This window comes from Tympanuchus pallidicinctus, unplaced genomic scaffold, assembly GCF_026119805.1.
Source record: "Tympanuchus pallidicinctus isolate F22 unplaced genomic scaffold, pur_lepc_1.0 scaffold17, whole genome shotgun sequence".
Lineage (NCBI taxonomy): Eukaryota > Metazoa > Chordata > Aves > Galliformes > Phasianidae > Tympanuchus > Tympanuchus pallidicinctus.
In genome coordinates, this window is record NW_026294690.1 from 9,252,847 (window position 1) to 9,274,576 (window position 21,730).

Genomic DNA, 21,730 nt, shown 5'->3' on the forward strand with positions numbered 1-21,730 from the left:
AATGTGAAAAGACAAAACATTATTTTAATTTTTCCCCCCTATTCCCCACAAAGGTTGCACTTCTTGCATTAATCTTCTAAGCGAAGTTTTTACGACCGATTGCCTGCACACTGTGAGAAGTTTCTCCATCCATTACATGCAGGGAAACGGGCCCTGCTGGGTAGGAAAATATTTGTTACATCTTATCAGGGTGACACATAATCTAACAACAATTACAGCAAGCCCATATTTTGTACTATTTCGGTTTCAACGTGAAAAATAGGTCTAATATTAAACCTGGGGTGGGTGGGGGTTATAGTAACCAGTTGAATATTATAAGCTGTGATTTCCTTCCAGCTACAAAGCAGTGCCATGCTTAGATCCTGCTCCAGAACCATGGGCACACTTAAATCCAGTATGCAGGGGGCCAAGGCATTGCCTGCCACGAGCCAAGGTTGGAAGAGACCACTAAAAAAATCCAGTCCAACCATCAACCCATCACCACCATGCGCACTGATAGAATGACAGTCATTGTAAGGTTGGAAAAGGCCACTTAGCTCATCTAGCCTGACCATCCTCTACCCAGACAGACCCTGAATCGGGGCAGGAAGCAGCAGTTTCAGTGAACCACTCTGGCCCAGCATTGTAGTGCAGAAGCAAGCATGAGCTTTGCCTGCTTAACATTTCATGTATTTTGAAAGAAAAGACCCAAGTGCTCGGTGACAGCTCTGGGAACTGGCTACAGACTTTGCGTCCAGTCCAGGAGACATCTGCCAAACATGAGCGACTGCTTTGTTCGTGGCTGCAGCTGGGGGTTACACTCTGCTAAAGTAGTTCCCCCAGTTCATTAAGATGTTTGCAGATGGGACCGAATTGCTCATAATCATCTTAGTGGAATGGTGCTACAGCAGCCAGATCGTAACCTGATTTCTTTGATGTGATTAAGGGACAAGTTGATCCCATTTGCAAGAGCTATGAACATGCTACAACATATCCGAGCTTTTCCATGACCATGAATATGATGTAAACATGACCTCATCCCTTACAATCATTATTAACTTTGCAAAAGACCTCCAAAACCACCCAGTCCAACCATCCACCTACCACCAACGCTGCCCACATCCCTCACAGCCACACCTCTGTGGTTCTTGACCACCTCCAGGGATGGTGACTCCATCCCTCCCCGGGCTGCCTGTTCCCATGCCCAACCACTGAGAAGAAATTCTTCCCAGTAACTTCAGTTGGTTCCCAGGTTGGATGCCTGCTTTTTGCCTTCTCAATGAAGGCGACCACCATTCAGTTTTTGGAAGCTGCACAGAACACAAATCCCCCCTTCCCAGCACAGTGCCTAACCCTCCCTGCTTCCTGCTGATACTTTGGGGTTTAGGATGACGGGCCGCAGAAACCAGCACCCTCTGCTTGAACAGACAAACCCCTTTGATCCAGATTTAGTCATAATCCCCACTTTTATTAGGGTAAAAATAAAAACAGATGCAGATTAGTAAATCAATTGTAGGTACAAGTAAGCAAATAGACAGAATAAGAGAATGGCTGCCAAATACTAATGCTAAAGAATTTGAGCCCAAGGGCTTCGTCAGAGGGAGGGACCAACAACCGCAGCACAGGGCTGGGCAGCTGGGAAAGCTGCTGGAAACTGCAGGAGAAAACCACACTGGGGGATGTCACTGCTTATCCCTTGAATTAAAACAGACATAATCCTTAAGTGCAGCAGATACAAGCCTGCTGCTCTCCCCAGCACTGGGAAATGCCGCCCAGGGCTCCCTTCCTGACCCAGCACTGGAGCAATTGCTTGGGGAGGTGATCTCAAAATGGTGGCATCAGGGGATGTGGATGAAGGCAGGGAGAGAGGCCATGATGGGTGGGTGTGCAGGAGCCTTTGGGGGTCGCATGCTGCAGTGCAAGGCTGGGTGCTGGCGCAGCCATGGGCAGTGGCTCAGAGCATTACCATGCCACCATGGGCTCAGGGATTTGGGCTGACACAAAGACATCTTCCAAACAGCAGGAGCCTTATGGGTCACACCATGCACCAGGGGTACTGTGCCTGGAAGGCAGAACTTCTCCTGGGGGAAATGGAACAGTTGCCACACAGCTCTGAGGAGGACAAGTTTGAGGATCAGGTCCAGCTGGATCCAAAACTGGAGTCATAGAATTATTAGTGTTCGAAAGACCAAGAAGATCATCTGGTCCAACCATCAGCCCATGCCTGTGAACTCTCTAAACTACAGCCTTCAATGCCACATCTCCACAGTTCTTGAATATCTCGAGGGACAGTGACTGCACCACTCTCCTTGGCAGCCTATGCCAGTGCCCAAGCACTTTTTCTGAAAAGAATTTTTTCCTAATAACCAACCTGAACCTCCTCTGGCACAACTTAAGGCCATCGCTTCCCACCCTATCACTGTTACCTGGGAGAAGAGGCCAACCCCCACCTCACCACAACCTCCTTTCAAGCAGTGATAAGATCTCCCCCAAGCATCCTCTTCTCCAGACTGAACCATCCCAGTTCCCTCAGCCACTCCCCATAAAGACTTGTGCTCTGGACCCTTCACAGCTCTGTTACCCTTCTCTGGACGTGCTCCTGGGATTTGACATCTTTTTAGTAGGGAAGGGCCCAAAGCTGAACACAGCACTTAAAGTGCAGCCTCACTAAAGCTGAGTATAGATGGACAATTACCTCCTGCTCCAGCACTACTGCCACATCGCCCAGATCAGAATCTCTGCTGCAGTGAAGCTCTTGGGACTTGTAACCTCATTTCTCGGCAAAAGAGCCGCCTGCTCCTCTGCACTCAGTGCAAACCCACTGCACGCATGAGCTGTGCTGGTTTTACCCAAGGGCTGCAGCACACAGGCTGTGCAGTAGGGGATGAAGGGACCTCCGTGGCTGCTCCAAGGGGCTGCAAAGGAGCCTGGGCCCCAAGGAGGAGCACGGCAGATCCCACGGCTCACAGCACTCCTCTCCCAACATCACCTCCAGCTTCATTTTGTGATTAATGTTCCTCCAAACTTTCCTCGGCTCCCCACGCTCCCACTTTCCGTCACCCTTCTCATTACCGATGTATCTTTGCATCAGGGGAAAGCGGGAGGAAAAATTGTTCTTCCAGCCTGACAGCTGAGCGAGGGCTATATTATTAAAGGTACCAATCATAGGTGCCGAGCTATCATCGCACGATGAATGCACATGTCAGGAGCCGGGGGGAGCGCGGCGGGACGGCGGCACTCGCGCTCTCTCCGCTTCCCGCGCGTTGGCCACCTCCGCTGGCTGAACTTGGACCCCGCGCGGCGACAATTTCTCCGGCCTCGACAGCACGATTAATTTCTCCTGCCCTCCGCGGGGCCTCCGAGTGCGGTGGAAGTCCAGCTGGCCTGCTGCTGATAAGATGTACCTTTTGATTTGTTTTGTCTTTGATTGCCTTTTCTGTCACCTACAATGGCTGGCCGCCTGGAGACCTCCGCATCGCCTGACGGACGGATCTATTTATCTATAGGCTGCTCCCGGCTGTTCCTCCCCCTCGCTCCCCCCAAGCACCACCTTGTACCGCTGAAGTCCCCGTCTAATAGAAGCCGTGAAGGCTCATCCACCATAAAATACATCTGCCATCCTCCTTCTCGCCAAGATAAAAGCCTGTCAGTGTTACTTTCCAATTCCAGGCAGCTTGATTAATGGTGAAAAGCCACCGCGAGATCGACTTCTGGTTTTTACAAGCGCTGTCAGCCGGCCCAGGGTTATGCGAAACACACGCTCATAGAAAACAAAACAAAATGAGAAAAGGTTGGGTGGGGAGGGTAACCAAATCATATTAGTCTCAAGACTAAATAAAATAGGAACCTGGAGCCATCAAACCCCTGTCAGCCGGGTGCAGAAATATGCTCCGCGCCTCATTGTACCAAGGCAAATTATGGCAATAATAAATCATTGTTGAAGGAAGATTGTTGATAATTTTTTTCCTTTTTTTTTTTTTTTTTTTGGATGGTGGCATTCAATAGGGGTGCTGGGACACCTGCCACCGGCCTCGGAGCAGGTTATTAGGCTGTCACTCAGCCCACAGCGCCCACAGCAGGGCTGGAACAGAAAGTCTGGAGAGAGAGAGAGATATTAAACCAAATTAATTAAACAGTGGATATATTCTCACAAAAAAAAAAGAAAAAAAAGGAGAGGGGGTCAAAAGAATTACAGCACTCTTTGCAATGTTTGTTTTTGATAAAGAGTATTTTACAGTGGCCCAGTCTAGTAGTGCTTCCACTGCTCTGCCCCATCAGTGAGATGCAGCCAGGCTCTGAGGACAGCAACAGCAGCACCCCACAGTAAAGAAAAGTCTGGAAGAAGTACAGCCCTGAAGAGAAAACAGGTCTTCCTGAACTGCCAGTGCTGGGCTTTGAGCAGTCCAGAACAGTGCTCTGCAGGGCTCACTCCTACAGAAGGATGAGCAGGGCTGTGAGCACCCTCATTTGGGATCCCAGGATATCCACAACATCTCCTGAAGAACAGGACTCGTCCTGCTACATGGGAGCATTTCCCACTTCAACAAGAAGGAGGATTCAGTGAAGACACAGAACCATGAAGTCACCCAAGTTGGAAGGCCATGAGGTCCAACCCTCCCTGCGATGAACAGAAACACCTACAGCTCCATCAGGTGCTCAGAGCCCATCCAGCCTGACTTGGTTGCCTCCAGGCATGGTGCCCTACCACCCTCACTGTAAAAAACCTTCTTCATAGCCAATCTAAATTTCCCTCCTTTGGTGTGAAACTATTTGCCCTTGGTCACAACAGACCATGCTAAAGAGCCTGTCCCCTTCTTTCTCCTAGCCTCCCTTTAGATATATCTTCCCTTTCTTATCTCTGCATCTGCAGAGTGCCCCATTCAGGTGAAGAAGACAGATCCCAGCATCTCTTGGGTAACAAGCTCAGCCTGGGTCACAGGAGAACATGCAGAGCCCAGAGGCTGTGCAACAAAACACAGCCACATCCTGCTTTCACCACATGAGCAGGGTGCATCACACAGAGCATCACTCCTCCTAAACTGCCAGGCCAAAGCTGGTCAGCAGGTTCTGCGTTACTTCTTCCAGCCTTAGAGCAGCTCATGTTGGAAGGGACCACAAAGCCCATCCAGCTCCAACCTCTGCCATGGGCTGGTTGCCCCACACCAGCTCTGCTTGCCCAGGGCCCCATCCACCCTGGCCTTGAGCACCGTCAGGGATGGAAAGGAAGACGTAATTTCCAGTGACCTCACACAAGTAACTACTTTGTTCATTTGGAAGGGAGATTTGAAAGCCAGTATGCAACATTTGGCCATTTAGGGTATATGAAGCTGCCAGTGCAGCTCTGCCCTGCGTGCCCTGCGTGCCTCACACTGGGACACGGCTGTGGTACTGCAGCTGCTGTGGAGAAACCATCCACATGGAATTGTGTGAGTATCACTCAAACCCTTACATTCACACCTGCAGTCCCATCTTCAGCATCTCACAGGGTTCAGCAAACAACTCCTCATCTCTTTACATGCAGTGCAATCCCATTATCAGTGTGGTGGGTATATTGAATGTAATATGGTAAAAGAAACATTATTTGATAAATATAATACTCCTTCGGCTGTGTAATCATGCTTAATACAGTTTTTTTTCCATCAGTATAAAAGCGAGCAAGACAAAGTTTAGCTCAAGCAACAGATTCAGGAGCATTTCCCTTCTCCTGCTCTCACCAGCATCCTGCGTGTCCTGGAGCTGCATTCAGTTTTCCAGACCACTGACCAGGAGCGATGTGCTCCAGCTCAGTATTAATGAGAGGATCTGGAGCAGCAGCGTTATTGAACGGCTGCAACCCGCCTGGACATCTGTATTGCACCAACTTGGGTACAGGTGATGGGCACCAAAGATTAGAGGGGCCGATAACTCCATGTTCCTAAAGGGTCCTGTCCATGGGAATAGATTTTTCAGAGGGTGAATTCACTTTGTCTAATCCAAGGACCTTCCAGCAGCACTCAGACGTATCACCACCAGTTCAGGGGCACCGGACACCTTTCCTGCCATACTGTTGGAGGGGAACAGCCCTATCCTGCTCCCCACACCCTCAGGTCTTCCTCCACCACCCTCCTGTGGGGGGTCACGAGGGAGAAGCGGAGCTGCCTGGCATAAGGCACAGGCGCTTTGGGTCTGGTTGGATGTTTGCTATGCATTTGGGAAACAGATTGCACAGGAAACCTGCAGGCCAGCAGAATGCTATCCAGCATTTGAGATAGCAGATAGCTCACAGAGCGTTATTAATGACAGAAACGCTTGGTGGAGGGAAGCGCAAAAGCCGTAGCGGTGATTCATTACATACTTCGCTGCTCTTTTGTGATTGTTTTTCCCTATGCAAATGCTTCAGAATGTGAACATTAACAAATCCCAGTATGAGAAAAAATGAACTCTAATGGGCAGCCAGAGGGACATTAACCAATAGCCAACTGCTCCGGGCAGGGACAGAGTGCATCCTTGCCCATCTCCCTGTGCCAATTCTCTGCCAGCAGCACCTTCCTGTTTCTGTAGAGGCACAAAAACTAACTCCTTGTTGCAGCTCTGCAGGAATGGGATGGACTGAGTATAAAATCAGATATATTTTACAATGAAGGCGGTGAGGCACTGGCACAGGCTGCTCAGAGAGTCAGTGGGTGCCCCATCCCTGTAGACAGACAAGGTCAGGCTGGTTGGGCTCTGAGCCCCTCCTCTGCAGGAGGGTAGAGGTGTGCAGCGGTGTGACAGCCATCAGGCTCATTGGGTCAGCAACAGGCAAAGGCATCATTTCTTCAGCAGCACCTTCTAGAAGCCAGCTAGCAGAAATATGCCACCTCTAGTTAGGCAGACAACACAGAGTTGAGTTGATCTTTTAAGAACCAAGAACACAGACAAATACTTTTGTCTCCTCCTACAGTAAAGCATTAGAGGTGATGAGTTGTGGGCACTCAGAGCTCTGCCCGCTGCTTAACGTGCTCTGCATAGGGAAACGCTCCCTGGAGGAGCACAGATACTCTACAGGGATGAAATTACATCAAGGCTGTGATCTCTCAGCACTTCTGGTGGAACAAAGAGCAGCACAACCACACTGGCACATGGACCGCTTGATTCTCTGACCCCTCTTCTTACTGCAAGCTGGAGCTTGCTGCTGGCGCACTGATTTTAGGATTAAGGACACAACAAAGCACACCAGTTATTAATTAGCAGCTCCTAGTTATGCAGTGAGCTGTGTTAAGCTCATGTGATTGAGCTTCATCACTCAATGAGATGAGCCCTATCCCACACGTCTGCTTACTTCCACTTCCACGCTACTTCAGAAGCGGGAGGCACTGAACAAACTCAAAGCTCAGCACCGAAGACACCCACCTTTAAATGCCTCTTCTGGCTGGGGTTACACAAAGCAAAAGAGGCTGCTCTTGTTCCCAGGCAAGGTGACTGTAGAAATATTTGTTTTTTAAAAGAAGCACCAGTTCAAATTCCAAGCTCAAGAGCTTGAAGAGAAACCAAGTCCTTCTCAGAGCATTTCTAATGAACGCACAACCCTGTCTTACAAGTTCTACAGCCACAGAAACAGAGGAAATCCCATACAGGGGAAAGGCAGCACTGGATCAGTTTGGGATACAGAATACAGATCAGAATTCTATTCCTACAGCACACAGGTACACACAGCTATCTGCAAATAGCAAAATTCAAGAGCAGATACCTCCACACAACCTTTACCACCACCATCACAGCAATACACTCACAGTTGGTCATGGGCAAAACACCAGAGCTTAGGAGCATCCTCATGTACACCCCTCTGAGTCAGACACATCACCCCAACCAGAACAGCCTCACAAGGACACATCTATCCTGGATCACTTCTCCCAGCTGCCCCATCACCACACCCCTACCCTTTACTCTCTGCAGCTGAGCTCTACAACCCCAAATCACCCAATAAATGACACTTGTGCCCAGAGTGATCCCTTGCTCTAGAGGCATTAGGTGCTGCTCTGCAGCCCTATGGAATTCAACTGCAGCAAAGTTTCCCTGTTCTTGTCGAAAAATTGAAGCTTTTAAGCAAAAATACAGCTCATGCTTGAGCATTGATGTTAATCGCACAGCATGATCTGCTCACTGAGTTTTTTGCTATGACTGAAGCAGCCTTTTCCTTTTATAAAGCTTCAAACCACAGGTTTACTAAAGCCCTAAGAGCACCATGCAGATAAAGGCTTTTATTTACATCTGTTTCAAGCTCTCAAGTATTTGTGTTGCTGCAAGGTTGACTGCCAAGCCTCCCGTTTCTCCAACAAGAACTATCTGTGTCGGCATCCCAACTCTGACCTTGACAGCCCGCTGCATGGTGACAAAGCACACCACCTCTGTGCTCATCCAGACTGCAGCCCCTCTGCCAGTTGTTGGGGTATTTCCTTTCTGCTAGGTGCTGCCAGCTTGGCCAGCATCACATTAGTGATAGCCAGGGATTGTTAGAACCTGGCCCACAGAAGAGCTTCGATTTTAGCCGATCCGTGCAGTCGTGTGCCATAAAGCAGCAGCTTACTGTCCTGCTGACTAATTAGGTCCCCAGCTTAGAATATTGATTTTGGTTTTAAATGCTACTTTTCTCGCTTTCTTTCCAATCCCATTGACTGTCTTGGTCTAGGCTAAATGGTAGAGCAATATTCAGCAGGCGATGCGACTGTCTCAGCAGCCACCTCTGACACTGAGCAGGCTTGAAAAACAATAGACTGTATTCTAACTATTATAAACACCGTAAGAGGAGAACATTTTTGCATTTCAGCTTTAAGCTCCTTCAGTCCTGGCCCTGATTCTAGAACCTAGAAATAATAGCGAACTCCATCCCCAACTTTTTACGTTGCAGGACACCCATAAGCGTAACAGCAAAGGAAAAACGACCCCACACACGTTCAGAACAGATTTAATACATGTTTCGCTGCTCTCTTCCAAATTGCAAACCTTGACTCGCAGTGTAACATTGCCACCAGGCGGGCAAATGCTCCCCTGTGCCGTGCCAGCACCCGTCCTTCAGCGAGGCTTGGTGGGGCTGCACAGCCCTGAGCCCCCCTAACAGGCAGGCATTGTTTGAACACCTGCACGTCTCCCTGTGCAGCTGGGAAGGTGCCAGCAACGCTGCTGGCCGCAGTTCAAGCTGTGACCTTTCCAGGCAGGAAGCAGGCGAAGGCTGGGGTTTCATGTCAGAAAGCTGGCAGTGGGAGCAGCCAGAGGAACTGAGACAGCAGGCCATCCAAGCACACATCAAACAGGAGTTTCAGAGCTGTCGCTGCTCTCCCTCCCCGCAGATTCTCTCTGAAAGCACTCTACTTTACAGGGTGAAATCGCCCTGCAGCCATCACACCTTGGATTGAGGAACAATGGGAATGCTCTGTGGGCACACAGGGATACCTGAGTTTTGGTATTCCAGGGAGTGAGGGTTGATGGAGGACCTGAGTTTCAGTATTCCAGGCAGCACGGGGCAACTGAGGACCTGTCGCTTGTGTCACGCCATGCCAGTAACAGCCTTACAAAAACCCGTGCGAATGTCCCCAAAGCTGGAATAAAACTCAAGGCCACCTAAGGCTTAGTGTTCTTTGCTGCAATGGAGAACAATTAGGAAAAGCAGTTACTACCACTCTGCTTCCTCCTTTACCAAAAGCCCATTGCTAAATCTATTCCACAAACAACCTTTTGTTTACAGCATAGGGCAGGGTTATCCCAGTGGAAATGAAGGGAGCGCAGTAACGAAGCACTCCACAAAGAAAGCAACAACCATCATAGCCGTGAAAAAAAATCATTTTGGCTGCAAAACCCCACAACATAGTTTTGAAGTTTGTTAAACGACGGAATCTTTTTCTGTCTCAAAATGGCACGGAGATAAAGCCTTAGGAATACACGAACTGCTATATAAACTGGGGGGCATCTACAACTTCCTGAATAGCAGTGAGCTATCAAACACTCACTGCTTAAGTGGCAAAAGCTTTACAAGCTTTCACATGGCCTCTGCAGGTCAAAAGAAGCAGTTGTGCAAGGACTTCTTCTGGAAATACTACTGTCCCAAAGAGGACCTCAAGCACTGCCTTATGTTGGTACCTCAAGTAGCTGTCCTCTGCACGACTCCTCTCCATGTAACTCCAATTACTTGGGATGATGCACATGATTACCTAACACTCCTGCAGCAATGACAGTTATTACTAATGCATGTTTCTTGGAAGCGACTTTATAAACGACCAGAATCTCAGCCAAGGCTCCTGCAAAGGGTATTTGAATTAAGGAACCTTGGGCAGATTGCTGTCAGTTGGCTAAAAAGCATCGGGACATCACTGACCTTTGACTTTTCCTGCTCCAATTAGCACCCCATTATTTTAAGTACAACAGTTGTAGCAGAAGACAAGCGCTGTTACAAAAACTGTTTTCGTGGAACCCGTGCATGACTTTCCCACTATTCACTTGCGCAGCACCTTTTGAAATGCAACACTTGCGGAACAGGAAAGCCCACAGGAACGGCTAAGGCACTGCGATTTCAGCAAGCTTTCTTGAAAGGTCTTGGAGCAAATGCCACTTTTTTCTTTTACACTCTGAACAGCTGTTCTGAGAGGGATCCTTTTTTCCAGTATTTTGGGCAGGTAAGAGTATTCCACAATCCTTAGGATCGTGGTATTGAAAGCACCGGACCAAGCATTAGCTCCAAAGATGTACTTTATTTCATTATAAAGCAGATTGTTTAGGCATTGTTCTGTGAACACCCACTGTATGAGCAGCAGGTCCTGCTCCCAGGACACAGCTGCTCAATAACAAAGACTCCAGCACTGGACAACAAAAGTACAGATGCATAGAACACGTGCTGCTCGGACACTCAGGAGCTGATGGCCTAAACAGCAACCAGTGAAAACAGATGATATGGTCAAAAATACACGTCCAGCTCCAGCCCAGCCAGAACTGCACATGCAGAAGTTGAGTCCTTTTTATTACAAATAATAAAAAAAGGAAAAAAAAAATCACATTGGACTTCTTGGAAAACCAACTAAAAAAACTCCAAAAGAAAAAGAACCACACCATACTCCCTCCCTCTCCAGTCAGCCACTTTTAACTGTCCCTGATTTCACATCAAAATCACACCACGGCATGCCTGTACTTTATAAAAAAAACAGACAGGAAAGTGACAGAAAGTAGTGTGAATCAACAGTGAACAGCTGGCAGTGAGCATTTCAGATGCTTTATCCCAATCCTTTTGTTCATTTTCCCCACTGTGATCCTTTCCCCGAGGCCTTCACTCTTACAGACAGGTGTATTTCATTCTGAGCTTGCAGAATTCTCATGCATTTGGTATTTGAGCTCAATACATCATCAAGGGCTTCTGGACGTCATCTGTGCTTCTCGGGAATGTAAGAGTCCCACCACTCTGAGCAGCAGCAAAGCACTCACTGCTGGCACAACACACAACTGCACACAAGGCGCCGTGAAGCTGTGAAACATCCCAACATCACGACTTCTAAGTCTGGCTCCCATGTTGTCCAACACTGGCAAGATTTACAAGACCCGTACACAGAGATTGGCATTTGGTCCTAGGCACCTAATTAGTACCGACAATTTAAATGGAAAATTAAGTCTTCTACTGTCAACTTCTCCATTTTGGAAATATGATGGTAGAAAAAAAAGGGGTCCCAATACCTTCTGTAGAAGTACTTTTCAGTGCACCATTCAGGTCAACACAGTTGTATGATGGAAAAGCCTCCTCTGCGTGACTCTGTTACATGACAAGGGTCTCATATCTACAACTAAATACAAGAATTCTAGGCAAAAAAGACATTCTCTTCACACTCCTTTGCATGAGCATGACTCAAAATTCACCAGACATGCAGATACAATCAGGTAACATCCTGACAACTGTACAACCAGAATTTTTAAAATTGATGAAACCTACCTTCAGAAAAGGATGCAAGCAGATTTGCATCTGAGTTTCCATAACATGTATTTCTTTCAGTTAGCATCAGAACTAGAAGTGCTAGAGCTAATGGCAAGGAGCCCTAACTAAAAGGTTTTCACAAATCTGCCATACTACCAAGTTTCAAAAGGTGCCATTCCTGAGGCACAGATGCTGGCACAGACTCAACTGACCTGAGTTTTCTGCTTACAGACAAGAGTGATGGGAAAGAACACATTCTCTTACCAAACCCTGACAAGCCTCAAGACAATATTTGAGATCTGTCAATGTCCAGCTCAGTAATTGCAAGACTTCTGGAATTAGAGGTGCTATTTAGAGTGAAAAGAAGCAACTGCCTCCCAAATCTGCCGTATTTGAACAAAAATACATCACAAAACTGAACATATTAAACGCTGTTTGTGCTTACAATTGTAGTTACGGAACTCAAGCATTAGGGGGAGAGGTTTTTCCTCACTACTGCTGCAATGGAGCTGCAAAAAAAAAATAAAATGGGAAAAAAAAAACCCTTCCAAACATTCAACCCTACCCACAGTTATTAAAACCTGCAAAGGTTTCAGGTTTACTAATTTTTAGAGGGGATAAAAAAAAATCCAAGAGTTGTTGAACTAAATCCAATTCAGAAAGCTGATTCTCCTAACACATAATTAAGAAACAATTTTCATTAAAAAAATTGTGCACATTTTTCCTCAGTAATTTATAAAATGCAAACAGTATGCTAGAAAAGTTTGAACATAAGGAAACGTGCTTCAGAAACATTATTAAAAGATGTGTTCCTATGGAATGACATTCTCAAGTTTACGTTACTTCCTTGCATCTGGATACTTTAGAGAGTGCTGTTCCCTTCTCTCCTGGGTCCATGAGAAGCTAGGTTTAGAAAAGAAGAGCTCCCATACTGCCAACTTCACTCTGTTCCTTTACAAATATCTCAAAGTACTGATAAATGATGGTGACAGCCAGCAGGATCCCAGTTCCAGACCCGATTGCCCCAAGGAAGTCTGCCAACACAGAGAGGGCACCAATACAGAGGCCACCAAATGCAGCAGCTGTAGGAATGTACCTGTAAAACAAGGTGTGAATACAAAAGGTGCTATTAGAATCAGCTCAAGATTATGGTAAATGTAACAGGATTATCACTGTATGGGAACCATGGAATGTATTAAATCGAGGAGATGGGTGTTTCCTAGGAAGCCAGTCCCACTGAGAAAAATGAAACACAGATAATCTAAACCATGGAGGCATCCTCTCTTCTGGTATAGGTCCACTAATCCCAGAGAAGGGTTGTACACTAGGACCAGTACACCTGGTAAGGAAAGAAAACCCAGCCTGAATGGAAAGAAAAAAATGTGCTGAGAAGGCATTTCAGTCTACCAGGTAATTAAGCACATGTTAATGAATGTTAGATCCTCAAGACATTTGCAGATGATTGAAATCGAAAGTTGCAATAATATTTCTGTAACATGATTCATCTAAATCAATCTCTGCTTGCCTCTACACCTACTGGATTTAAGTAGCTGCTAGTTTTAGACAGGAGTACATAGAAAGCAGTACTCTTAAGACACATGAACAATCTTAAAGTGCTGTTCGTCAGATTGAAGTGTAGTATACTTCCACTCTCATTACTAACTTCCCTATAAAGGTTGACATAAGGAAAAATACAACAATAAAATAAAAGCTCTGGAGTTCAAGCATGTTTTCTAACTGCAAGGCAACAACATCCTGCTGTGCAAGTCCAGCTATTAACGAGAGGCAGTGCTCCATGCCCATGCACAGAACCCTAAAGCTTAAAGAACAGCCATGCACTAGGGTCCAGAAAATGTCAGTCTAAGCAAAGTTTACAATGTGTTCTCCCACACTTTGCATAAGCAACTTGTGAAGGGCACAGCTCACCTGTTCAGTTCATGTACCATTGAAGTTTCTCTGTGGCCTCGCATTACCATTTGCTGTTCTTTCAACTGTTTGGCAACCTGCATCGAATAAAGAAAAGGAGTCAGGTTAGGTTAGTACTATTAGCCAAGTCCACAGAATCCAGAGCAAGGCATTTCAGTGAGTTACTGGTCTTTCTTGTGTTTTCTTTTCACACACAAAAACAGCCAGTATTTCAACTCGGGATAATCCAGACTGCAGTCAGAGGCAGTTCTCCATACTGTCAATTATGCAAAGCTCCTTGGATAGTTCTAGTCCTACTGAGGAAACAAGAACATGGAAACCCGTGGCTGTCCCACACACTACAAGCTACACCTGTTACACCATTACTGTTCCCATAGTAAATACAAGTCCTGTTCTAGCACTAAGTCTCTACTCTCTCCTGGTCAGGGTTTAGTTGATGTTGTTAAAACCATCTTATGAAGTGTGCATTCCAGCAGTCTCCCACATTCAGCTGAGCTATTTGTGAGACTATACTAGAAGGGAAATGACTGAGAAAGGGTTGTTTCTTGGAAAACTACTCTTAAATGGTATTTCTGCAAGTGGATGGGATTACAATTGAGTCCTGCTAACATCTAACTACTGACAGGAACTGAAACTCTTGTAGATGAGCTTCTAAAGCTGCCTGTAACCCAATTAAATGTACTCGCAGATGATTAAGCTACCAGTTTTCCACCATACTGTGAATGTGCACATAAGTAATGGTTTATCAATTTTTAATTTTTGATCTTGTTTACATCAGCTTTTCTTCAGTATGAGGAAAGTGTACTGAAGCATTACAAGTTGTATCTCCACTCATTCTGAAAGAAATTCTATCTATAAATGGCTGCAAGCGCCTCCTTGCCAGTCTGACAGCAAGCAGCCAGATGCAAACCCCAAATGAGTGCTCCTGCTGTTAACTCACCATGCAACTATTGCATATTTGTTAAAGAATGGATTAAACCATTCCACATGGCTGTCAAACTTCATTTCCTGCCCCAAAACCATACAATACAAATATACCACAATGACAAATATTTTCCATCTCATTTTCCAATTCCAACTGGAGAATTACAGTTACTCAATATCTTGAAGCAAAAGGAAATTTAAGAAGCCACACATACAATAATGCACAGAACTACATTCTCAGTACTCAGATCTTTTAAGTTAAAAAGTTCTTGTTAATCTTTCCTGAGAACAAACTATGAGCTCTTTATGCCAGAAATGGATACTTAAGTTTTACCTGCAGGTTCCTAAGTGGCAACTGCCTTGTACACACTGCAATTGTGATTTGGTACTAAAAGCGTTGAGTGTTACCTGATCTTTCCTCATACTCATCAGATTTCATGTAGCAGTGTCAGAAGTTTCCTAATGCTAACAAAAAAACCCTGTTTGTCTTTTGCTATTGTCACTGCTTTCAAAAACAGCAGTAAAGAGGGCAAAAATAAGTAAAAAAGTTTCATTTTTCCCTCACTCTCCCCAGTTATTTTTTTAAAGCTCTTTCTAATCCAAAAATCAAAACCACTGCTTACACAAATGATAAAAATTACTGTGAAGATCACCAGCTTAACAGTAATCTAAGAAAAACTCAGTATGTATATCTGCTGTTTTTAATCAAGATATCATTTATCATTTTAAACTTACATCTTTGGCAGACGAGCCAGAGACTTCAATCCATGTTTTAGAGAAGAAAGCACAGGAACCCAGCATAAACACAATATAAACAACTGCATGGACAGGGTCTTCTAACACTGAAGAAAAGGATTCTGGAGGTGACAGATAATAACAAAGTCCACCAACAGGATAAGCACGAGCAGGGCCTCCAGCTGAGGTGTCCTACAAAAAAGGAAGCAATTAGTCACCAGTTTTCTTGCCCTTTCTCAGCCATAAAGTTAATCCTGGGTTTATATCCCACCTTTACATCACTGTATTTCATTATCCTTACAGAAGCATATGAAGACTCAACTTTACTATCATAAGCAGTTTTTAATGTGGAAATGGAATACAATAAGGAACAGTAAGAACCCCCAGGACAGTAAAGAATGGTGAGAGTTGAATGAAGATTCAACATCTACAGCAAGTCTCACACACCATCATCAATTTAACAAATTGCTAATCTAGAAGCTTCAGCATACCCACGTGACCTGCCATTAAAATGTGCTCTTGTGTTTAGAGAGACCATCTCTCCAAGTACACCTGTTAATGGCACTCCTACAGAGCTCTATGGAAGATCACCAGCAATACTCACAGACCAAGTGCCCAGCAGGCTAACCAGCAAGTTCCCACTGAAGCGTGCAGAAAGCATCTGGGAGATGACGTACAAGTTTGACACCAGGGCAGACTGAAGAATAATGGGAATGTTTGAAGTATAGAACAGCTTGATTGGGTAGGTGTTGTACTGGCCACGGTAGCGAGCAGATTTAATAGGAAGATCCACTCTGAAACCCTGAAAAATTTCCAAAAGAGAAAAGTCCCTTATTATAACCTGACAGCATGAACCCGTACCACAGCTCCTGAATTGAAAGGGCCAGGCCTTGAAAACAGCAGAAAATAAACATGACATTTAAAAAAACAACTGCACTTCCTTTAACAAGAAGCAGATTACACATCTTTTTCCATAGAAACAGCTTAGTAACTCTCTTTATGCCAACTGACCTGGAAATAAATTACAATTGCAAACACGAAGATGGTGGCAATCAGATTCATGAGGTTAGGGAGATTCTGACGGTAAAAGGCCTCACGAAGAGCTCTGACTTTGTCTGTACGAGTAGCCAGAAGATGAAACAGAGCAATGATGGCACCCTCAAATTCCATGCCTTGGGTGGAAAAAGAAAAAAACTCAAGTTAAGCATGATATCTTTAAATTTCAGTGCTTTGTCCAATTAAGCATTCTTCTACGATACAGGACTCATAACAGAATCACTTCCATCCCTGTTCATATTAAGGGCACATTCAGAAATCCCCCCTGTATGAAACTAGGAACAAATCACCACCCAAACACCAAATGGAATAACTTCACTGATCTCCTGAGACACAAAATTACTTACACAAAGTTTTGTTCTGTGTGGTTTTTTTTTTTTTTTTTTAATTATTTTCAAACAGGGAGACAACATTTCTAGTATTATTTGTGGTCAGCCATTGGCTACTGTTTGAATTTTAAAAATGCAATTACTTCATTTCAGTTTTCTAGTATACATCAGCAACATGATTGTCTCCTATCAGGTTTGGAGAATAAGGGGTTTGGAGCAAAGAGTAAGATAAGGAACAGAAAGGAACAGCTGGTACTTGTCAGTAGGCTGGGCAGCAGCTGCAATACAACAGCAGTCATCCCTATCAAGTTTTATGGTGGCACTGTATGACACTGGAGTTCAGGATTAAAAACTGGTCTTTTTGACTTTAAGAAATCATTGTGCTATTCTATAAAGGGATGTAAAGAGACGGAATTTTAGAAGGCTGTGGGGAGAAGTTGCTGTGTTTATGTTCCACGTGAGAAAATAAGGAAGTTCTGATGCAAGTATTACCTCGTCCTGTGTTCACCGTGGTGGGGCTGAACGCCTTCCACACAATAGTCTCACAGATGTTGGTAGCAATGAAGAGAGAGATGCCAGAACCGAGACCATACCCTTTCTGCAGGAGCTCATCCAAGAGCAGAACTATCAATCCAGCAACAAAAAGCTGCAGTAAAAACAATCAGGAGCATTACTCACATTCCTTCTCATTTTTTGTTAAAAAAAAAATTAATTCCTTTTAGAAGATTAGACTACATATGAGAAAGCAAGCACACTGGTATCTCTTCCCTGCACGTGGGTAAGGAGAGAATCCATAACACTGATTTCCTTGACCCCTTTGGAGGACAAAAAAGAAGGGAAGAGTAGGAATTACCTGAATTGTGATAAGCAGGCAGATACCAGCGCCCATCTCAGACGGGTCTCCATACATCCCAGTCATCACATAGACTATTGACTGCCCGATGGTAATGATCATTCCAAACACTGGAGAATACAAAAAACAATTACGTATTTGTTCTGAAGATTTATGTCCTGGACAATTAGACAAACATCACATCTTTGTGGAAGTTGGGAAGGAATACAGAAGTCACAGAACATTCAAGAGCAGGTTAAGTTTGTTCTCTGAAATCTAGCACTGAAAATACAAGTATGCACAGACTTCAGAAACAAAGATTTAAAAGTATTTTTAGTTACTAAAGATGTCTTTAAACACTGAAAATTGAGGATGAACTGACATTACTTCGGTTATGATTCTTTCTTTCCCATAAACAAATCAGTAAGAGCTTTGTTGCCACACATTTGAGAATACTCAGATTGCTCTGAAACCATTTATCCTATCTCGCTGAAGAACCATCCTTGAAAGTGTAAGGTAACAACTACTGCAACTAACATCTTCATAGATACTTTTTTTTGGACAAACATCACCCAACATAATTCAAGCTATGAGTGCCCAAAACATTGCTTAGTTTATTTGATGAGATCGCAGCACAAATGCCAGCTGCACAGATATTCTTCCTCTACAAACCTAAATGACACCAAATGCTAACAAGGCAAAGAACAGCCAGTAAGGCTGCAGAAAGAGACATCTGTAGCACAGCATGAACACACAGCACGACAGAAGTCCATATCCTGTACTGAACATTGGAGACCAAAGCAAATTTCAACGTTCTGTTGTCAGTGTTAGATTCTAAATCACCCTACTTTGGCATTTAGCATCAGCTGCTACTTACACTTCTGTGCCCCGTTGAATAGAGCTCTGTCCTTTGGGGTGTCGCCAACTTCAATGATCTTGGCACCGGCCAAGAGCTGCATGATGAGCCCAGAAGTGACAATAGGGGAAATGCCCAGCTCCATCAACGTACCTGCCAGACACAGGAAGCACAGTGACCCTCAGAGGTGTGTGGGTATGGTGCACACCAGCACTTTCTTTCCAAGTTTGACTTTCCACCCCTTGCATTGTGACAGAGATGAGACAGAACTCCAAATATCTACACATGTAAGAGGCTTCCATGGTAACAGAAGCTTGTTAAAGTTGGTTTAATAAGTAATGCAGTACTTCTCAGTACCTTAAGAATCATATTTGCTGGAAAAGACTTTTGGTGTTGGGAACAGCTTTCCCGTATACAAGACAAGGCAGGAATTTGCTCTGTCTTTGACAATCATCAGTAACTTCATTATTTATTTACAAACAAATAACAACAATTTAAAAACAAAAGCCCACGCTTTTTTCAGGAGCGCTCACATAAATCACCTCACAATTCTTCATTTGTATCTACATTAAAAACCTTTCTGATAAACTGAAGTTAATAAAACAATCACAGACTTTAATCTTTGGTGAGGCAGACTGAAAAGACATCATCCAGAAAAACAGAACGCAAGCAAATACAGCTGCAGTATGACTGAAATAGCTTGGAAAGTACACAGAATCCTGTACCAGCAGCAGTGCTGGAACTCTTTCTCCCCAGTCTCTGTTTCCTCACCAAATGCTCCCTCGTTTTTGCACGGAATAGATTGCAGCCAGCTACAAAGTCATTTTGTCCATGAAAGTGTGCCCTTCCAATCCCACGCTGACTTATATTTTTTTTACATTAGATAAAATTACTTTTTCCTCTTTGTTCCACTTCCCATTGCAATAAAATAAACCACAAATTAAGAACAAATTTGAAAATGTTTTCTTCCATGTCACAAACATTTTCTCTTGGAAGACTGACCATACCTCTATTAGAAGCCAGAATCACTCTCATCCAGTAGAATGGATCTGCTGAGTCTGATGACATTATGCCAAATAAGGGAATCTGAATATCCAACCAAGAGAAGAAAAGAGTTTTTAATTAGACTTTGTAACACCCATTCACTATCTTAGCCCTTCCTTACAAACAGGAAAAAAGCATACCTGACAACATACTAAGAAGATGAAGAGTGTGATAGCTGTCCATAGTACCTTCTCCTTAAACTGAATCTAAAGGAAAAACAAAACAACACATTGAAGAAGATAAAGCTGCCAAAATAGCAACATCTAGTTAACCAGTAAACTTTCTCAGTGATACACTGCAGAGCATTTGATTTTCTTCTGAAGGAACAAAGTGTAAGATACTGAACAAACTAATTCACTTTCATCCCTTCTGCCCTGCATGCAGCCAAATCTTTACTGAACCCTTAACCCAAATAAGCAAGTCTGTGTAAGTTAAAGGTAGTGGTAGCATTTCCACAGAAATGCATCCTTTGTCATTCTCCCCACAATGCCAAGCATCTTATATTACACAGATATAAACTTCTGAATGAAATTTCACCAACTCACCTTCCGTTCTGGCTTCTGGATTTCAGGCAGGATAACACAGAAGGGCTTGATTACTTCAAGAAATTTTACTGCAAGGAAATTAGTTAAAAGACAAAGTAAGCACACAGAAAGAACACAAGGAAAAGCTTGAATAAAATTAAATGCTGTGTTTAAGAAAAAAGTTGCCTTTTTTTTTTTTTTAAATTCTCATGCAGAAGTATGCAGAAAAGATAAGTAGAATATGGATTGGAAACACAGAAGAACAAAAAAAGAACAAATTGACAGCCTTCTGCTTTTAATGAGTAGGTTGGCAGCACAGAAAACCGGCTGTCGTTTTGCACACATATATGTCTTCATAACTCAATTTCATAATGCCTCTCAAGTACCAATATTTAAGAAATCCAACACTGAAGATAGGTTAAAATCAGCAGCTGCCTTCAGGCCACACAGCTCAAGAGCTCCTACTCAGTGTCCACACACACAGTGTTCTACTTCAAGTCTCTTTACAGAACTGCTCCTGCAGTGATCACCCCCTTGTCACAAGGACACATTCCCCGATCAGAAAAGTCAAAGCTGCCTCAGTTTTAGGGAAAAAAAACACAACAACAAAACAATCACACACAAAATAGGAATATGTGCAAAGTCACACGCTGGCCACAATCACACGTAACTAGTTTTGAATGGAGTTAATGCTGAACTTCCCGAGGCCAGGCTCAGACTACACGTGCATTTGGGGACGAATCTGAAGGACTGAGACAACGCAGAACTGGAACTCTTGGTGGCTGCCCACTTCCACACGGAAGGCAGCACTTCCATAACGCTTTACGACTAACTTACAAAGAACTGCTCCATCTCAAATCATTAGCTGTGCTTTCAATGCCTTAACCAAGCTGTAGGAGAGGCTGGCAGCTATGATAACGAGGCGCTTTTCAGAAGGCTCTTCCTTCCAGGAGGAAGTTGCCGTGCCCAGGAAACGATTATTTCACTCAAGAAAAAGAAAGGCAGAAGGAGCCTCCAGAGCTGAGGAAGGAGCCCGCCCGCCCTACGAGGCCTGGCCGCAGAGAGAGAGCGCAGCCCGGGGCTCCGGCGGGCTCGGGCAGAGCGGCACCCCGTCAGCACGGCACCTCGTCAGCACGGCTCCCCGCCCGCCCCTACACCCGCACAGAGCTCAGCCCCAATCAAACACCCCAATACTCACTCCCCATGGCGGCCGGGGATGGGAGCGCGGAGCGCTGCGGCGGCTGCCCGGGATGGACACGTCAGGACTGAGCCGGGCCGCCCCCTGCCCTTCCGCTTCCGCTTCCTGCCACGCGCCGCAGCCCGCACTGCGCAGGCGCTGTTCTCTTCCCCCGCGCCGGCCAATCGCCTACAACTCCCAGCATGCACCGCTCACACAGCCTGCGGCGCCCGCCGGGAAATACTGATGTTTATTGGCTCCTTGTGGGTGAAAGCAACCAGTCGTGTGGCAGTCTGGGAGTTGTAGTCAGCTTCCCTGGCCGCCATCTTATCGTGTCGTCTTAAAGTCACCGAGTCCAAGCATCAGCACCGCGCCCTCTAACCACGTCCCTCAGTGCCACGTCTGTCCTTTTCGTGAGCCTCAGGCTGAGTTTAACACAGCTG

The 21,730-nt window shown here is 45.0% G+C and overlaps 1 protein-coding gene across 1 annotated transcript; it reads right to left on the reverse strand.

The window, feature by feature from the left end:
• Positions 1 to 10,659: 10,659 nt before the first annotated feature.
• Positions 10,660 to 21,441, reverse strand: SEC61A1 (SEC61 translocon subunit alpha 1). The gene is made up of 12 exons (XM_052678790.1): positions 21,309 to 21,441; positions 20,132 to 20,199; positions 19,727 to 19,792; positions 19,550 to 19,628; positions 18,564 to 18,695; positions 17,708 to 17,817; positions 17,347 to 17,500; positions 16,481 to 16,641; positions 16,074 to 16,271; positions 15,470 to 15,661; positions 13,811 to 13,887; positions 10,660 to 12,980 (listed from the first exon to the last, which is right to left on the reverse strand). Exons 1-12 carry the CDS (start codon positions 21,313 to 21,315, stop codon positions 12,794 to 12,796), a joined length of 1,431 nt encoding a protein of 476 aa, XP_052534750.1. The 5' UTR covers positions 21,316 to 21,441; the 3' UTR covers positions 10,660 to 12,793.
• Positions 21,442 to 21,730: the final 289 nt, after the last annotated feature.